This window comes from Trachemys scripta, chromosome 5, assembly GCF_013100865.1.
Source record: "Trachemys scripta elegans isolate TJP31775 chromosome 5, CAS_Tse_1.0, whole genome shotgun sequence".
In the NCBI taxonomy this organism is placed as follows: Eukaryota; Metazoa; Chordata; order Testudines; family Emydidae; genus Trachemys; species Trachemys scripta.
Genome location: NC_048302.1, coordinates 102,177,258 through 102,196,995, shown reverse-complemented (window position 1 = coordinate 102,196,995; position 19,738 = coordinate 102,177,258). Strand labels below are relative to the sequence as shown.

Below are 19,738 nucleotides of genomic sequence, written 5' to 3'. Positions count from 1 at the left end.
TGTTAGGCCTGTCTTGTAGTAGGTGATTTCTGGGTACCCATCTTGCTCTGTCAATCTGTTTCCTCACTTCCCCAGGTGGGTATTGCTTGATAAAGAACTTGTAGGTGTTTGTCTCTGTCTGAGGTGTTGGAGCAAATTCGATTGTATCGTAGGGCTTGGCTGTAGACAATGGATCGTGTGATGTGTCTTGGATGGAAGCTGGAGGCATGTAGGTAGGTATAGTGGTCAGTAGGTTTCTGGTATAGGGTGGTGTTTATGTGACCATCATTTATTTGCACTGTAGTGTCCAGGAAGTGGATCTCTTGTGTGGACTGGTCCAGGCTGAGATTGATGGTGGGGTGGAAATTGTTGAAGTCCAGGTGGACTTCTTCAAGGGCCTCCTTTCCGTGGGTCCATATGATGAAGATATCATCAATGTAGTGCAAGTAGAGGACGAGAGCTGAGGAAGCGTTGTTCTAAGTCAGCCATAAAAATGTTGGCATACTGTGGAGCCATGCGGGTACCCATAGCAGTGCCACTGACTTGAAGGTATAAGTTGTCACCAAATCTGAAGTGGTTGTGGGTGAGGACAAAGTCACAAAGCTCAGCCACCAGGCGTGCTGTGGCCTCATCAGGGATACTGTTCCTGACAGCTTGTAGTCCATCCTCATGTGGAATATTGGTGTAAAGTGCTTCTACATCCATGGTGGCCAGGATGGTGTTTTCAGGAAGAACACCAATGCATTGTAGTTTCCTCAGGAAGTCGGTGGTGTCTTGAAGATAGCTGGGAGTGCTGGTAGCGTAGGGTCTGAGGAGAGAGTCCAAATAGCCAGATAATCCTGCTGTAAGAGTGCCAATGCCTGAGATGATGGGGCGTCCAGGGTTTCCGGGTTTATGGATCTTGGGTAGCAGATAGAATACCCCTGGTCGGGGTTCTGGGGGTAGATTTGGGAACATGTAGATTTATTCCCGTACTGTAGCTGGGAATTTCTTGAGCAGATGGTGTAGTTTCTTTTGGTATTCCTCAGTGGGATCAGAGGATAGTGGCCTGTAGAATGTGGTCTTGGAGAGTTGCCTGGCAGCCTCCTGTTAATAATCCGACCTGTTCATTATGACTACAGCACCTCCTTTGTCAGCCCCTTTGATGATAATGTCAGAGTTGTTTCTGAGGCTGTGGATGGCATTGCGTTCTGTACAGGTGAGGTTATGGGACAAGTGATGTTGTTTGTCCAGGATTTCAGCCTGTGCACGTCTGCGGAAGCATTCTATGTAGCGGTCCAGGCTGTCATTTCAACCGTCAGGAGGAGTCCACGAAGAGTTCTTCTTCTTGTAGTGTTGGTAGGAGGGTTCCTGTGGATCAGTGCACTGTTCAGTGGTGCGTTGAAAATATTCCTTGAGTCGGAGACGACGAAAGTAGGCTTCCAGATCACCGCAGAACTGTATCGTGTTCGTGGGGATGGTGCCCACCCATACTGAGAAATGTGGAAGATGGGGACACAATAGTGTTCACTTCCCAGAAAACATAAGAGAGGGAGACTCCCTATGCCACTGTGAGCAGAGAGAGAGGAAGCGCACATCTTCCCCCACTTCCGTGAAGGAGGAGAAAAGAGAGAGAGAATGGAGTTTCCTAACCTTTCCTAGCAGTCATTAGAGGGGCTGGAGGAGAGGGGTTGAACTCTCCACTATGGCTTTGTGCCTGGTACCTTTTGAAGGTCCGATGAGGACCCATCTTTACTCTCATTATTTGTTTCATGGGTTTGGCTAGTGGATTTATGGTAAAAAAAATAAGCCCTGCTTTTATTTTTATCTTGCACTGAATTATATTTTGATGACTTTTTTTTTAAATTGAAGAATATCATTAACATAAAACACATCTGTCACAGATAAAAAACACTCTGCATGTGCAAGAGTGTAATCAGTTCATTTTTATGGATCTCCAGAGAATCTTACAAATGCACATGATACTCAATTTTGTGTTTGCATCTTGGAGTTAACTGAAAGGTTCTTAAACTCACAAGTAGGCAGAGAGATTCCTTCTGACTACACATTGGAGGAGGCTGAAATGCTTTGCTCATTCCAGCAGATACATGAAATATCTTGTGCTCAATAAATGTAGCACAACTACATTTATTCCATGTGAATACATAAATAACTGATGGGTAAGGATGAAGCTTCCAACCTCTGGGGAAAACCATGCCCTTTTGATATATCTCGATTCCACTGTTTTGGAAAGTCCTGTATTTTTGCCCATGGATGACACCTCTGACATGGGGGAAAAAGCACAAAGAAACATGCTTGATAACTGGACTAATGGCAGTGAAGAGTCTTACTGAGACATTGTAAATATATTGCTGCTGAAACCAAGGCAGAATGTTTTGCATGCTTGTCCCAGATGGTTTCCTGTGAGAAGATCACATTTAGATTGGGGAACAGACGTTACTTATTTGAGGACATTTAGCAGCTTTTTATGGATTATCCTCATAAAGCAAATGTTGCTTCTTAGACATACTTGATATTGTTGTCTTGTACTTGTGTAAATTGGGACTAACCTTGCATTATGTGATGGATCCGGAAGAGTTCCACAATCCATCAACATGACGGAGAATGAGGAACAAGCAGTGATGGGTGCAAATGAGGAAATAATGGTAATTAATAAAATAAAGAAACATTCAGAAAATTACCTTATAAAACCTAACTGCCCTTTTTGTGTAACCATCTTGTACATGACAGCATTGCAGGGTTAGTATTTTCATGAAGATGCATTGTTCTTGAATAACATTTTAAGAGCTGTTCTTGAACAATGCATTGGAAAGCTGCTTTCTTTTAGCATTAGGCATGAATGTCTTTTTACTGCATCATTTATCTCATCAACATATTGATCACAGCACTTCAAGAAAACCATTAATGCTTCATTTTCTTTATGTCCATCCTGTAGTATAATAGTGATACTTAATAGCCAGCACTTTCACAGTGCTTTACATGTTCACAGCATTGTACAAACAGCATCCCAGGATATTGCTGCTTTTCAGACTTTGTCTTGTACCGCTGCTTTTTTTTTCTGTAAGAGTCCCATTCTAGATTTTCCTAATCTAAAACAACTGGTGGTATTAAGTCCATCATTTGGGGAGAGAAAGCTGTGTTTGTCACTGATACTTGGAAGATTCATATTGTTTCTTGTTCCATGACGAAGCATGTTCAATAACAACAACAACAAAGGATATGAAGGAAACAGATTTTAGTATATTTCTCCTGTCATACGCCATAAAACCAACCTAATACTGGACTTTGTGCACTGGATTTAAATTGCCAATGTATTGGTAAATAGAATGCAAATTGTTATAACTGTTTTCATTGTGATATAGTTATCTTATGAAATATGCTTGGACCTAATGGAGAGAAGAGGATTCTCTCTGCTCACGTGTAAAATCCATGCTATAGAGTTAGGTTAGCTAAGCCCTGCTCACATCCCGGTAAGCAGACATATATTTTTGTATTTTTTGTAGGTGGATACAGTGCAGACTACGCCGCCCCCTGGCCACATTGAGGAATCGTGTAAAATGAATGTATGTGCTCGTAAGTGAAACATTTATAAATAAAGCTCCAACTGTAATGTATGTTGGATCATAAAAATGTAAAACCTGCTTACTGTCATATTAAGAAATCGATTCCCAGGGGGCAGGGTGACTGCAGAACTGAGAAGATGTGCAAAAGAAAGTTCTTTTTTAAAAATAAAAATGAAAACCTGAGAACTTTAGAATTATTCAAAACAGATAAACAAACATTGTGCAAACAAGAGATTCAAATTACCTTTTGGATGTATCTGGGAAGGCACTGAGCTGATTCAAGATTCCAAAACAGAAAAAAAGAAGGGATGTGAGAAAGGTTTTGTAAGCTGAAATCATCATCCATCGAGGAACAGGATCAAATACCTTCTTACTTAGGAGTATGAAATGGAGGACATGACCTTTTCCCCTTCAATCTGTGTTTGAGAGGACAGAAATTTTGAAACTGAATTTGATCAGATTATTGCTTCAGTTAATAACTGGGAGAGGAGTCCAGATGGGATTGAATTTTCAATGCTTGACGTAAGCAATCAGTTATATGTAGAGAAAAAAAATTGAGCATGTGCTAGATGAACAAAGAACATGGAAAGTATACCTCAGAATTGAATTCTTGGAAAACCAGACACAGTCTCATCATTTAGAAACCTTGAGCTACTTGAGGAGTTGAGAAGACTCAGACTCTTTGGATTTTGCTGAAAAATGACTTCATTAGGCATTTAAAGTAGATATGCAGAAGAAACCAAAATGTGTTAAATGGTCCTATCACAGAACTTAGAAATCAGCCATCAACCTGCATATAGAAATTTTGTACTTTAATTGATAAACATAGTCTAATCCAAATGGATAAGAAACTCTTAAGTATTGAATATGAAAGACCTCTCCTTGATTTGAATAAGTGTACAAAGAAAGGCTTTTCATTTTGATTAAATAAAAACTGCATGATAGGGAGATCCCCTTTGCATTTCTAGTCCCTATTAAGATAAATATATCAAATATAAAAAGGCTATATTTTTTGTACCCAAGAGATTAAAAAAAATATTGGGACACCACCAAGTTAGTGCATTGGTTTATGTCTTTTAGAGGATGAAGAGGCTGAATACTCTGTTCCTAAATAATATTTCATTCATATAACCCATCTTCATCATAAATAACAAAAAACAGGGATATTTAAGTATTAATGAATGTTTCAAAATGTTTGCTTAACTCTAAGGTGTAACTTTGACTTTTTCGAATGTCTGGTCTAAATTTGGTGCAGTTGTATGCGGAAACTATGTTGTATTCAATAATAAATGGTACATATATTCTATCTCTTGCTTTCACAATATGACTTTTCTAATATTGAATTACAAAGCTAAAGATCACATTTTCCCCTTTGATTGCTATGCATTTAGCTCCAAGTTATATCACCCTTCATGTTTATCTTTTAGGAACTGGTGGTCTGCCTCTTTCTCCACCTGTAGTCAATTTCAAGTGGTAGAATTTATGATTTGGGAGAGGTTTTGACCTCTTTATTGTATTAAGAATATATTATCAAACTTCAAAGTCTGTAAACTTCTACTGTATTGATTTTTTTCTGTGAGCAAAATCAATAGGCAAAATTAAAATAAAAAAATCAATTTCTTCATTTTTGAATTGCTTCATATTTTTATATATATATTTTGTGTATTTAACCTTGAAGGTTTTTTTTGTGAACTCATTGATATGGAAACACAACAAAATCTTCAAGTAATGCTGAATAAAACATACTGATGCAAATAAGTGAAACACAAAGGGAAATACGTGGTTCTTTTAGCTTGGAAGAGGAAAGATAAATGCTGAGGACCTGTGATCAGATTCTGATGTCTGATAATCTGGAATAACTCTGATGATCCTACTGGAATTATGCTGGATTTACACCACTATATCTGAGATCAGAATTTGGTCTTTGGTGTTTAATGCTCTTCTGTTTTTCTAGTCTTAATTTTGTGCTCAGGAACAATTACCAGCAGAGGAGTTTTGAAGAAATATTGCACAACTACTGTAATTTTCAGATTCACAGTGTTTAGCAGCTAAATGCCTCACAAGGAATAAAACCACTTTTATTTTTGCCTCCTGCTACCACTCCAATGGGGAAAGGTCAGCAAAACAGTGGGAGGCCAAATGAAGGAAGATTTTTTCCCTGTAAGACATCAACTTGCAAGACACTGTGAATTTCAGAATTACAAGTGATATAGCTTTTTTACAACTGCTCCTTTCCTTCTTGCCTCCTACTGCTGCTTCATTGTTGGATAATGTCTTTTTCCTGTCAGAATGAGCAAGCAAGAGCTTATTTGTGACAAGCAAAATTCCACTTTCTACCTAGTATTGTTGCAGATGGAGGAAAAAAGAGCTTGGTTCATACCTATCTCATTTTCTAGCTTTTGAGGGTCTCAGTTAGGGCTTTTAAAGCCAAATCTAACCTACCTTGTACACATGAGTAATCCAGTTGATGCCAATGGGATTACTTGTATGAGTAAAGTGAACAGGATGTAGCTATACATACCATTTTATTTGTATATTTATTTTCCCCTCAGACCATACCATTGAGGAAAAATAAGTGTCACTAACAGGTTGCCAGAGAAGTTGGGATACACCATTGCTACAGACATTCAAAAGTAGGTTAGATAAGCCACTAGTGGGAATGATGTAGGAAGTTGTGTTTGGTGGGGAAGTCAGGTTGGGTAGCAAAAGATTTCTTTCATGTCCCTACTAGCTATCATTCTGTGGATCTTATTCTGCCCTCAGTCCACGTAGACAATCCCATTGATACCAATGGCAATTCTTTGTGTGAATCAAGAAAAAAATATGGCCTTAAGTGTAATAGTCACTTTGCCAAGTCATCCATCAAACCTAAACTAAAGAGTTAAATGAGACAGAACACCACCAATTAGACTGCATTCTAGCCTAGGAATGACCAACATAATTTAATTAAAAAAATATTTTTGTGAAAGTTAATTAAATATCTGAAAAGCTCCTATTGAGATTTATCTGGTTTATTAAAAAGTCTCTGTCCCAAACCTTATTACAAGCTCCATTTTTGGATGGAGGAAGGCACAGATGCTTGGTTCAGCCACTCATCACTTATCAGGCTTCATCCCACCACTGATTTTACTTTGGGAATTATATGGTATACTATGTTTTGCCGAGCTAGTGAAGAATAGCTTTTCAATCTCTCATGCAGGAGCTACATTTATGCAAGACATATTTGTTATGCCGGCTTATGAGCTCAACATTATCTCTCTTCTCTAGAGGAGAATAACTTGAACCTATTGTGCCATGACACTGACATTATATTTGACTTTTGACATTGCATTTAGGGAACATTTTCATTACATGAATAACTATTTCCAGTTTCTACACAATTCTAAATGTTAAAGGGTAACTTGCAAATATGAAAAGTCCCTAAAATTACCACATTAATAGTATAGTGCTGTATATGATGGATGCCCCAAATTACCCTGTGCCAAACTGTCAACATGCCTACACAATTTCAGTGTTTAAAATTAAGCCATTTTTTTCAGTTAGAACAGGTCAGAAAATATCTGAAATCACAATCAAATTACATCATACATTGGTTTATGATATCAGCATTGGGTTTTCCTCTGATCTGCAGCTCCCAGAGACAGAACCAGACCTATCAATCATAGAAAAGACATTTGGCTACTAGTTCTGCCTCCTGGCAATTTCAGCTCATGCTTTTTGGACCTTCTGCAGTCTTGAGCTGCCAAACATGAGGAAACAGTTAAGTTTTCAGATTTGGCTCAAAATTCATTTCCCTTAAGCATTTTCTTCCCCTATCAGAGTACTCTTCTATGTTTAAAACACCCTCAGTTTAACCTAATAACACCATGATGAATGCCAAGTTTTAGCCAGCTAAAATTGAAACAAAAAGGGTGAAAAAAAGTTTTATGAAATTCATGTCATTAATTTTTGACCTGTAACCTCAAAGAATAAAAATCCTTAAAGGTTTTTAAGTCCCGGCTTGAGAAAAACTTGGCTGGGATGATTTAGATGGTGTTGGTCCTGCTTTGAGCAGGGGATTGGACTAGATGACCTCCTGAGGTCTCTTGCAACCCTAATATTCGATGATTCTATGATGTTGGGATACAGACCCTGCATGTTTGTTTTGTATTCTACTATTAATAATAACCAGTTACCATATAACTTTTTCATTTTTCAAAGTGCTTTAAAATATCTATTGTTTAATCCTCACAACAACTATTTGATTCAGATTTCAGATGGCAAAAATGAGACAGAGGTATTAAGTATTTTTCTAAAGTTAGAGGGGAATCAATGTCAGATTTGAAATTAGTAGTTCCTGGGCACCGCTCTTGCACACAGACCACGTCTCTTTCTTGCTGATAAAGCACAACATACTGGTAGTTACTAAAGGCCAAGGACACAACTGTTAATGAAATATAGCAATTCAAACTGAAAAATTACCAGGTACCAGTATAAACTGTGTTTTACGATAAAGTTGGATGGCATCCACCATGTGCCCTAGATGAAGATATGTTGCAACCTGAAACTGCAACCTCCAACCCCGAAACCATGTTTATTGGGGAACTTGTTTTCTTGAAAGAGGCCTGGTTCCTGTGCACAATAGTAAGCTCCACCTGCATATCATGTCTGCCCACCACCATTCTTATCACATGTGTTTCTAAACCTGTGCAAATGTTGTAGGGAAGAAGGTCATGGCAATCAGCTTCCACTGTAAGCAGCTATACTCTATTTAGTTGCAACATGAACAACAAATACCTGAGACTTAGTAGTCAATGTGCATTATAGAAGGAACATATTTTGAATTGAGCAGTAGCCCTTTTAAAACTTTAACTAGAAAGTAACCCTCCCTGTCATTCACCCATCAGATTCTCCTGGAACAAATGAGCAAGGATCAGTAAGAATAACCTCTAGATCATGTGGATGTGATATATCTTGACTTTAGCAAAGCTTCTGATAAGGTCTCCCACAGTATTCTTGCCAGCAAGTTAAAAAAGTATGGATTGGATGAATGGACTATAAGGTGGATAGAAAGCTGGCTAGATTGTCAGGATCAACGGGTAGTGATTAACGGCTCGATGTCTAGTTGGCAGCAGGTATCAAGCGGAGTGCCCCAAGGGTCGGTCCTGGGGCCAGTTTTGTTCAACATCTTTATTAATGATCTGGATGATGGGATGGATTGCACCCTCAGCAAGTTCTCAGATGACACTAACCTGGGGGAGAGGTAGATACGCTGGAGGGTAGGGATAGGGTCCAGACTGACCTAGACAAATTGGAGGATTGGGCCAAAAGAAATCTGATGAGTTCAACAAGGACAAGTGCAGAGTTCTGCAGTTAGGATGACGGAATCCCATGCGCCGCTACAGGCTGGGGATCGAATGGCTAAGCAGCAGTTCTGCAGAAAAGGACCTGGGGATTACAGTGGACGAGAAGCTGGATATGAGTCAACAGTGTGCCCTTGTTGCCAAGAAGGCTAATGGCATATTGGGCTGCATTAGTTGGAACAGTGCCAGCAGATCGAGGGAAGTGATTATTCCCCTCTATTTGGCACTGGTGAGGCCACATCTGGAGTATTGCGTCCAGTTTTGGTCCCCCCACTACAGAAAGGATGAGGACAAATTGGAGAGAGTCCAGCGGAGGGCAATGAAAATGATCAGGGGGCTGGGGTACATGACTTATGAGGAGAGGCTGAGGGAACTGGGCTTATTTAGTCTGCAGAAGAGAAGAATGAGGGGGGATTTGACAGCAGCCTTCAACTATCTGAAGTGAGGTCCCAAAGAGGATGGAGCTCGGCTGTTCTCAGTGGTGGCAGATGACAGAACAAGAAGCAATGGTCTCAAGTTGCAATGTGGGAGGTCTAGGTTGGATATTAGGAAACACTACTTCACTAGGAGTGTGGTGAAGCACTGGAAAGGGTTACCTAGGGAGGTGGTGGAATCTCCATCCTTAGAGCTTTTTATGGCCCGGCTTGACAAAGCCCTGGCTGGGATGTTTTAGTTGGTGTTGGTCCTGCTTTGAGCAGGGGGTTGGACTAGATGACCTCCTGAGGTCTCTTCCAACCCTAATCTTCTATGATTCTATGGTTCTATGATACTATTTTAACAGAGAAATGATGTCATTTTCAAAATAACCTTCGGGGGGTGGGTGTTAGGAACAACTCAGGGTATCAACAAGGAAACAGGAGTAGCCACAGATCACATTGGTAACCTCTTTTAAGGCCTGCCAGTATATGACTGTATGTGTACATGATTTTCCTTCCATCCTGTTGGTGAACTCCATTCAGGGTACATGGAAAGGCAATCTGGTCACCATGGTCAACTTTCCACTCAAGGAAATATTGGAGAAGCGGGCAATGAGAGAAGGACAGGCCAGGTGCAAACAACCTTCTTAGACTTCCTGGAACCTTTCCTTAGGTTACAGCAGGGCTCAGCAACCCTTGGCACGTGGCTGGCCAGGGTAAGCACCCTGGCGGACCGGGCCGGTTTGTTTACCTGCCGCGTCCGCAGGTTCAGCCGATCACGGCTCCCACTGGCCACGGTTCGCCGCTCCAGGCCAATGGGGGCTGCGGGAAGCGGCACGGGCTGAGAGATGTGCTGGCCGCTACTTCCCACCGCCCCCATTGGCCTGGAGTGGCGAAACGTGACCAGTGGGAACCGCGATCGGCTGAACCCTGGGTTACAGCAACATCAATCCCTGTGGAGGGGAGATTTTCATTTTACTGTATGAACTATGTTCTTGAAGCAAAAGGCGAATAGGAACTATAGAAATGCAGCTGAAATAACGCAATTCGTTTATGAATATATGTTTTCCAGTCTTAAAGGATCACTTGATCAACACACAAATTAATTGACTTCCTCAAATGATTTGTATATCAAATAACACTATAGGAAATATTTTACACAAAGGAATACTCTCAAACCATGTGGAAATGAAAGCAAACAATAGCAAAACTAAGAGAGGCAATATCTTTTGTGCTTTAATGCCAGAGAAAATTTTATTTACAAAAAAGGCTTACCAAGAAAATTCAGCATTTTAGTGGGAACATTCTTTGAGAAAGCCTAACATTTGAAATGTGTATCTGAGAAAATGTTTTATATTTCATATATTATTTTATTTAAATAAAACTTATGTCATATAATCCATTTTATTTGGTTTAATCATTCATTTACATGTTTCTCGTGTGCTGTATTTATGTTCATGAAGGGGCAAGATGTGAAATTGGCTTATGGAACAAAAAAGCCTTTATTTAATGTGAAACTGTAGGAGGGCAAAAATAGACAGCAAATAATTTTATTTCATGGATATTGAATGGACAAATTAAGGCTAGATTTTTATTTTAGATACAGCTGTGAGCAGGGGGTGTTATGTAAGCTACACCTCCCTTGGAGTAGCCCTGTAGGCTTTGTGAGTCAGAGATACACCTCTGCATCATGATTTCCCCCCTTCTTTTGCTTCTGGCTCCTAAAGGGCTAGTAATTTACTGTTATATAGGCTCATGAGTAGTGGGAAGTGGTACAGGCCAAAGAATAGAGGGTGTGGCCTCACCTTATCTGCCTACTCCCAACCATCTGCTCTGGAGAATGAGTAAATGGGCGAGTAACTGCGCTTAGTCATATATGCCTTCAGACTCAAGGTCTAGGTAGACCACATAAGGAGTTATACCATTGTGCAGTCATGTCATCTGAGTCACAGTCTAGCCATTTGTTTTATTAGTGATTGAACCTAAAATAAATTTAAAAAAAAGTTCCTGTTGAAAGTTTAACATCACTGAACATGGTTCATGTTGTTCCACTTGAAATATCTTACTTCATTAACTTGGAGCCACCGATGAATATCAAAAGATAAAGCATGTTCTCATTTTACTAGCATCAGAATGTGAAGACGTATGGTCTTGTGTTTACAGACATAGGGCTGGGAATCAGGAGATCTGGATTCTATTCCTGGCTCTGCCACCAATACACACTGTGATCTTGTGCAAGTCCTCTCTTTGTGCTACAATTTTCCCATCTGTAAAATGGAGAATAACAACACTTCCCCACCTATAAGGGATTGTGAGTGTCAATTTTTGTGAGGTGTTATAGTAACAAGGGCCATGGAAATGCCTATAAATAAATAAAATAATAATATAGTTGTTTTATATCCACTGTAATGTCTTCATTTAAACTGAGGGAGATTATTGAGTCGAGTCTCACTGGCTTTCAGAGCAGGTCCTAGTTTGCTTAACATCTATAAACTGCTTCCTGGCCTAACTATTTGACGGAATAATACTCATGTTGTTGTTATGTAGATGGTACAGTGATGTATATATCCTTCAGTGCACTTTCATCCAAGGCTGTTGTACTGTTAAAAATACTATATTTAAGACAAATAGTTATAGATTGTCCACTTTTTTCCAGCAGTTTATTATCTGAAAGTTGTACTTTTTGCCTAATCTCAAAGATGGGAGGTGTATTCATTTATTTATATCTGAGTTTTTAGAGCTTGTGAAAGTTGATGGAATTGACAACACTACAGGCTAAAGTCTTCCTGAAAACAGAGAAAAAGTTCAGTAGGGAAGTAGTTAATTTCTTCTTATTATTGAAGTGTTGATTATACACTCAGTGCTGTATGAGCCACAGACCAACACAGTCTCTGCCCTGAGAAACTGACATTCTAAAAGACAGACCAGCCACACTACGGGATCCAGAGGAGGGTGTTTAATTAGAATTAAAACGTAATTCTGTTTTACTTTTCTCTCTTTTGAAATGTTGATTGGATAAGACATTTGGCTCATGGTAGTTATCGGTTGCAGGGATTGTGGAAGAAATGGGTCTCTAGTACATATTAGAATAAGCAGAGTGAGATGTTTGGTGCATTGGGGTTGGGAGATCATGCTATGTACAGGTGGAATAAAGGTAGAAACCCTCAAGATGGGAGTGAGAAAAAGACACAGTGTGGTGAAGAGTGCCCATGATACTCAACACCATAGTATCTCATGCCTTGCTGTGCATCAAATCAGAAATTACTGTTGTTGGTTTCTTAGAGGATGGGATTGCATGATAAAATCTAAGGTAAGGAATTTAGGAATTGGATTCAATTCATTGTCTGAAATATATTGTCTATGTATCTGATTCAGGTCCTGACCCTGCAAAGATTTGTATATCTATGATTATCTGTACACATTAGAATAATACTATTGAAGTCATAGTTAAGCATGTGTATCTATCTTTACAGGGTTGGGGCCATAGACTGTAAACTTGTTGGGACGTTGATAACTGTCACTAAATAAAGAATAATATATAAATAATAAAAAATATCAAGGTTCAATATCAATAACAGCTACATTATTAAAGCAGCAGGTTTTCACTTAAGGAATATAGTATGGTTTCAGAATATGGTATTAGATTTTAACTACACTGAATTTTTAACTTTATGATGTTTTACGTTATGTGTGGAGTACTGCAATGCAGTCTTCCTTTGTTTGCTTGGTTTGAATCATTCTCACTGATAACGGCACAGTTTTTGACTCCATTGAAAACGTGTGATCATAGTATGATGATTTTTGTCAAATTTACACTATTTCTATATTTCTCAACATTGCAAGTTTTAGATGAAATGGCTCCTGAGTGCTCATGAGACTGAATTTTTGGCAATAATTATAACATCAGGATGAAGGATTGCTTTCCAAACACACGGTTTAGAACTGCAGGAAGTCAGGCATTAATGTCAAGGCCCCTATTTTATGGCATTCTGTGATCAAAGAAAGTGATAAATTAGCAAGGTTTAGAATAAGATTGAAAACTTTTGAAATGTATTGAGTGTAATAATTGTCTAAAGCTCCTTTAGTTATTTCTGATCTCTGCTATATAAGTATCGACAGTTAGATTTCAGTGTTACCATTTACCTCAGTAAAATAAATATTGTACTTTTGGCATCTTCAATTAACCTATGCTCTCTTTAAATATGTAATGTAAAATATTGTGGTTTAGTATACAGAGCAGGAGAATGGGAATCTGGAATCCTGTGTTACCTTTCTAATGATGACGTTGAATTGCTATGTAATCTGGGACGGGTCACCTGAGCTTTTTGTGCCTCGATTAATCCAGTTATAAAATGTATATAAAATATTTTCTTACCGTCCAAGGCATTGTGAGGATTAATTAAATAAGAACAATTTCATGCTACTTTTGAGGTCAGTAGAAGTTTTGCCATTCAAGATTAGGCCCTTAATATATGCTAAGCTCTTAGACATTATTCTTCTAAAAATATGGAGTGCTTTTGCATTTCAGAGTTCAATAATGTGAATCTAAAGCTACAGCACTATAAATTCAGCTCTGCCTTTTTCCAAATAATAAATGCTGATTTGTCATTTATTAGAAAGAAGGGAAATGGCACAGCATGGCTGAAAAAATGGTAACCATTTCAGTTTTGTCTTACTTATCAGAAACCTGGTAAAACCCACCTCCGTTGTTGATTCATGTACTGAGTTCAATCCTATTGAATCTCCAACAAAGAGTTTGTATTAGACCATGCCAGAAAGTGATTAAAATAGCAACTGTAGTGTATATAGGATATATGTTTAGGGTGGGATTTTCAAAGAATGCTCAGCATTGGCCTAACTCTGATTTTCAACATCCTTTTGAAAATACCATCCTTAAGTACCAGTATCATGCAGCAGATATACAGATGGCCATCTATGTCCGCTGATAACCACAGTCTGATTTGTGCAAGTGTGAATTCAGGCAGCAGGTGGGGAGGTTCTGGACATCTGTATTATCTCTCTTGCCTGTGCTTCTGTCCCTCAGGGTATGTCTACACTATGGGATTTTTCCGAATTTACAGAATTCGATTTTTGGCAACCGATTGTATAAAGTCGAATGCATGCGGCCACACTAAGCACATTAATTCAGCGGTGTGCGTCCATGTACCGAGGCTAGCGTTGACTTCCGGAGCGTTGCACTGTGCGTAGCTATCCCATAGCTCCCGCAGTCTCCCCTGCCCATTGGAATTCTGGGTTGAGATCCCAATGTCTGATGGGGCAAAAAACATTGTCATTGGTGGTTCTGGGTACAGCCTCACGCCTCCCTCTGTGAAAGCAATGGCAGACAACTGTTTCGCACCTTTTTTCCTGTGAACTGTGCAGATGCCATATCATGCCAAGCATGGAGCCTGCTCAGCTCAAGACAGCATTCATGAACACTGTAAACACCTTGCGCATTATCGTGCAGTTTATGTTGAACCAAGACCTGAAAAACCAGGCGAGGAGGAGGCGGCGACGGCAGCGTGGCGACGAGAGTGATGAGGACATGGACGCAGAATTCTCTCAAACCGTGGGCCCCAGCGCTTTGGAGATCATGCTGTTAATGGGGCAGGTTATAGCCATGGAACGCCAATTCTGGGCCCGGGAAACAAGCACAGACTGGTGGGACCACATAGTGTTGCAGGTCTAGGATGATTCCCAGCAACTGCGAAACTTTTGCATGCATAAGGGCACTTTCATGGAACTTTGTGACTTGCTTTCCACTGCCCTGAAGCACCAGAATACCAAGATGAGAGCAGCCCTCACAGTTGAGGAGTGGCGATAGCCCTGTGGAAGCTTGCAGCGCCAGACAGCTACCGGTCAGTCAGGAATCAATTTGGAGTGGGCAAATCTACTGTGGAGGCTGCTGTGATACAAGTAGCCAAAGCAATCACTGAGCTGCTGCTACCAAAGGTAGTGACTGTGGGAAATGTGCAGGTCATAGTGGATGGCTTTACTGCAATGGGATTCCCTAACTGTGGTAGGGCAATAGATGAAACCCATATCCCTAACTTGGCACCGGAGCACCAGGGCAGCCAGTACATAAACTGCAAGGGGCACTTTTCAATGGTGCTGCAAGCACTGGTGGATCACAAGGGATGTTTCACCAACATCAATGTGGGATGGCCGGGAAGGGTTCATGATGCTCACATCTTCAGGAACACTAATCTGTTTAAACGGCTGCAGCAAGGGATTTACTTCCCAGACCAGAAAATAACCGTTGGGGAGGTTGAAATGCCTATAGTTATCCTTGGGGACCCAGCCTACCCATTAATGCCATGGCTCATGAAGCCATACACAGGCAGCCTGGACAGTAGTCAGGAGCTGTTCAACTACAGGCCGAGCAAGTGCAGAATGGTGGTAGAATGTGCATTTGGATGTTTAAAGGGTCGCTGGGGCACATTACTGACTCGCTCAGACCTCAGCCAAACCAATATTCCCATTGTTATTTCTGCTTGCTGTGTGCTCCACAATCTCTGTGAGAGTAAGGGGGAGACCTTTATGGTGGGGTGGGAAGCTTTGGCTACTTGTATCACAGCAGGCTGAGGCAAATCGCCTGGCCACTGATTACGCGCAGCCAGATACCAGGGTGATCAGAAGAGCACACCAGGAAGCGCTGCACATCAGAGAAGCTTTGAAAACCAGTTTCATGACCGGCCAGGCTATGGTGTGAAAGTTCTGTTTGTTTCTCCTTGATTGACTCATTCTCTGTAAGGAACCCACCCTCCCTCTTTGATCACAGCTTGCTTTCAAAGGAAATAAAGTCACTATCATTTAAAAATCATATATTCTTTATTAATTGATTATAAAAAGAGGGAGAGAACTGACAAGGTAGCCCAGGTGGGGTTTGGGAGGAGGATAGGAGGGAAGGAAAAGGCCACTTCAAAAGTTCAAATTAATGACAGCCTTTTGCTTGGGCTGTCCACTGGGTGGAGTGGGAGGGTGCACGGAGCCTCCTCCCCCCCACGTTCTTACATGTCTGGGTGAGGAGGCTATGGATTATGGTGAGGGGGGAGGGCGGTTATACAGGGGCTGCAGCGGCACTCTGTGATCCTGCTGCCATTCCTGAAGCTCCACCAGACGCCGGAGCATGTCCATTTGCTCACGCAGCTGCCCCAGCATTGCATCCTGCCTCCTCTGATCCTCCTGCCGCCACCTTTCATCTCGAGCATCCTTCTCTCTTCACGTTCATCCCTCCTGTCCTCACGTTGGTCCCTCCTGTCCTTACGTTCACTGGCAGCTTTCCTGTACTGGGATACTGTGTCCTTCCACTCATTCAGATGAGCTCTTTCATTGCGGGTCGATTCCATGATTTCAGAGAACATTTCATCTCGCAAGCATTTTTTTTGCTGCCTTATCTGAGATAGCCTTCAGGACGGAGGAGGGAGGCTTGAAAACTTTGCAACTGCGAGAGGGAAAAAAAGGGAGAGAAATATTTAAAAAGATACATTTTACAGAACAATGCTTATACTCTTTCACGGTGAACAACACTATTCACATTACATAGCATGTGATTTCGGTACAAGGTTGCATTTTGCATCTTAATATTGAGTGCCTGCGGCTTTGGTGTTAGAGATCACAGATGCAGGTCCAGGCAACAGAATTCGGTTTGCTTGCGGCCATGGTAAGCCATTGTCTTTTGGCTTCTGCAACCTTCCTAAAAGCAGCACCCTCCTTTCCCACATACCAAGCAAAGCCCGTTGAGTGCTGCGGTTTTTCTGTTAACGTGCAGCAGCAGAAACCAAATTAACTCCCCCTCCTCCAATTCTCTGGGATGATCGCTTTATCTCTCCCCGCACCGCGTGGCTGGTATTAGGGAAGATCCCTTCAGAAACCAAACTAACCCCCCTCCCCCATCCAATTCTCTGGGATGATCGCTTTACCCCTCCCCCCACCGCGTCGCTGGTATCAGGGAGGATCCCTGCTAGCCAAACGCGAAAAGCTCAGCGCCAATGGGCCCCGCCCCCCACCGCCTGGCTAACTGCAGGGAAGGATTTCTTTTCAGCCACAGGCAGACATCCCAGTAGGAATGGCCACCTCTGTCCCCTTAATTAAATCCCATATTTCAACCAGGTTACCATGAATGGTATCACTCTCCTGAGGATAACACAGCAAGATAAAGAATGGATGTTGCTTGAATGCCAGCAAACACCGGGACCATACGCTGCCAGGCTTTGTCATGCAATGATACCAGATTACTTGCTACTAGCATGGCATGGTCAAGTGTCCTACCATGGAGGATGGAATAAGGCTGCCCAGCTCAGAAACCTTCTGCAAAGGCTTTTGGAGTACCTCCAGGAGAGCTTCATGGAGATGTTCCTGGAGGATTTCCGCTCCATCCCCAGACACATTAACAGACTTTTCCAGTAGCTGTACTGGCCACAAATGCATCCCAAGTCCTCAGGGCAAATTAATCATTAAAAATGCTTGCTTTTAAACCATGTTTTATATTTACAAAGGTACACTCACCAGAGGTCCCTTCCATGGCTTCATGGTCTGGGATACCGCCTTGGGAGGGTTGAGAGGGTACTTCAGTCAGGCTGAGAAAAAGATCCTGGCAGTTGGGGAGAATGGAGTGCTGTGTGCTCTCCGCAAGCTCGTCCTCCTCCTCCTCCTCCTCATCTTCCCTGTCCGCAGAATCCTCAGGCATGGCTGAGAGTACTCCCTCCTCGGAATCCATGGTCAGAGGTGGGGTAGTGGTGGCGGCCTCCCCTAGAATTGCATCCAGCTCAGTTAGAAGCGGCATGTCTGCGGCTCTGCCCTGGATCTTCCATTTGTTTCTTTGGTTTTCTGATAGGCTTGTCTGAGCTCCTTAACTTTCACGCGGCACTGATATGAGTCCCTGTTGTGGCCTCTCTCCATCATGCCCTTGGAGATTTTTTCAAATGTTTTGGCATTTTGTCTTTTGGAACATAGTTCTGCTAGCACGGAATCCTCTCCCCATATAGTGATCAGATTCAGTACCTCCTGTACGGTCCATGCTGGTGCTCTTTTTCAATTCTCAGACTGCATGGTTACCTGTGCTGATGAGCTCTGCGTGGTCACCTGTGCTCTCCATGCTGGGCAAACAAGAAATGAAATTCAAAAGTTCACGGAGCTTTTCCTGTCTACCTGGCCAGTGCATCCGAGTTCAGATTGCTGTCCAGAGTGGTCACAATGGTGCACTATGGAATAGCTCCCGGAGGCCAATATTGTCGAATTGTGGCCACACTAACCCTAATTCGAAATGGCAATGTCGACTTCGGCGTTACTCCCCTCGTCGGGGAGGAGTACAGAAATTGATTTTAAGAGCCCTTTATGTCTAAATACATGGCTTCGTTGTGTGGACAAGTGCAGGGTTAATTCGATTTAACGCTGCTAAATTCGACCTAAACTCGTAGTGTAGACCAGGCCTCAGAGTCTGTACAGCTGCCATGGCGGCTTCCTAGCATGGCATATCCAGGCAAGAAATGGCAATTGGAATTCTATTCCCAGGCAGAGACATCAGTGGCTGGCACCTGATACTGAATTCCCCACTCACTGCATGTATTTTATTTTTTTGTATATCACCAGACTTTTTAATGTGCATGTACCTAAAAACTCAGTGTATGCTTTCAAAATTTCATTGCACCTTGTATTACTGCATTCTATTTTAGGCTTGAGAAGAGAGTAAAACTTATTCCAAATTTTAGGCTATCAGAAAAATGCATTTAATAATGATGGTTTTTTTTAAAAGAAAAACAACAGGAAAATCAATTTATCAGTGGATCTTTCATAAGAAATCTTTTTATATTCAATTTTAAAATGCATTAAATTCTGTTGAAGAAATTTGGAATTGGTATAACTGGGAGGCTGCCAATCAGCTTTCCCTCATCTATTATCTTATTCAAATTAGTATTGTGATATCAGATACCTGCAATATCATAAGTACCTCTAGCCCTTCCATAAACTACTCTAAATGGGGGGGGGAGGGGAAATGTTGTCCATATGGTAACCTGGAGGAGCAATCTTGAATTATTTCTAGGCTAAGATCGATTATATAGCTGAGATTTACCTATAGCCTCAGTCATGAATTGTTTTAATATAAGAATAATATCTGTTTAAATCCACATTGTCTGAAGCCATCTGTTGGCTTCATAAATCCAAAACTGCAGTTCTTTAGCTAGGCCAACTTCCCATTCAGCAGTGTACACCTTGACCTATTTGGAGTTTAGAACATTTGAAACTTGTAATCATGAGGCAACGGTTTGGAGAATTATGGGTTAGAATAGGAGGTGATATGGATTAAGGCCTGATCCAAACCTCATTAAGTAAATAGAATGGCTCCCCATTGATTTCTGTGTGCTTTGGATCAGTCTAATAAAGTCTTAGAATCATAGAATCATAGAATCATAGAATATCAGAGTTGGAAGGGACCTCA

General features: G+C 41.2%; 1 protein-coding gene across 6 annotated transcripts in view; it reads left to right on the top strand.

Annotated features, from left to right (window-relative positions):
• The window catches only part of PCDH7 (protocadherin 7), a 396,749-nt gene that overhangs the window by 58,028 nt on the left and 318,983 nt on the right, over nt 1-19,738 (top strand). For 3 of the 6 annotated variants that reach the window (XR_004645831.1, XM_034771354.1, XM_034771353.1), the window contains exon 2: nt 3,483-3,542. The exons of the other annotated variants lie outside the window; for them this stretch is intronic. Coding sequence is in view for 2 of the 3 variants with exons in the window: in XM_034771354.1 (XP_034627245.1) it covers nt 3,483-3,542 (60 nt within the window). In the remaining variant the exon portion in view is untranslated. The remainder of the gene's footprint in view (nt 1-3,482; nt 3,543-19,738) is intronic. 6 annotated transcript variants of the gene reach the window in all.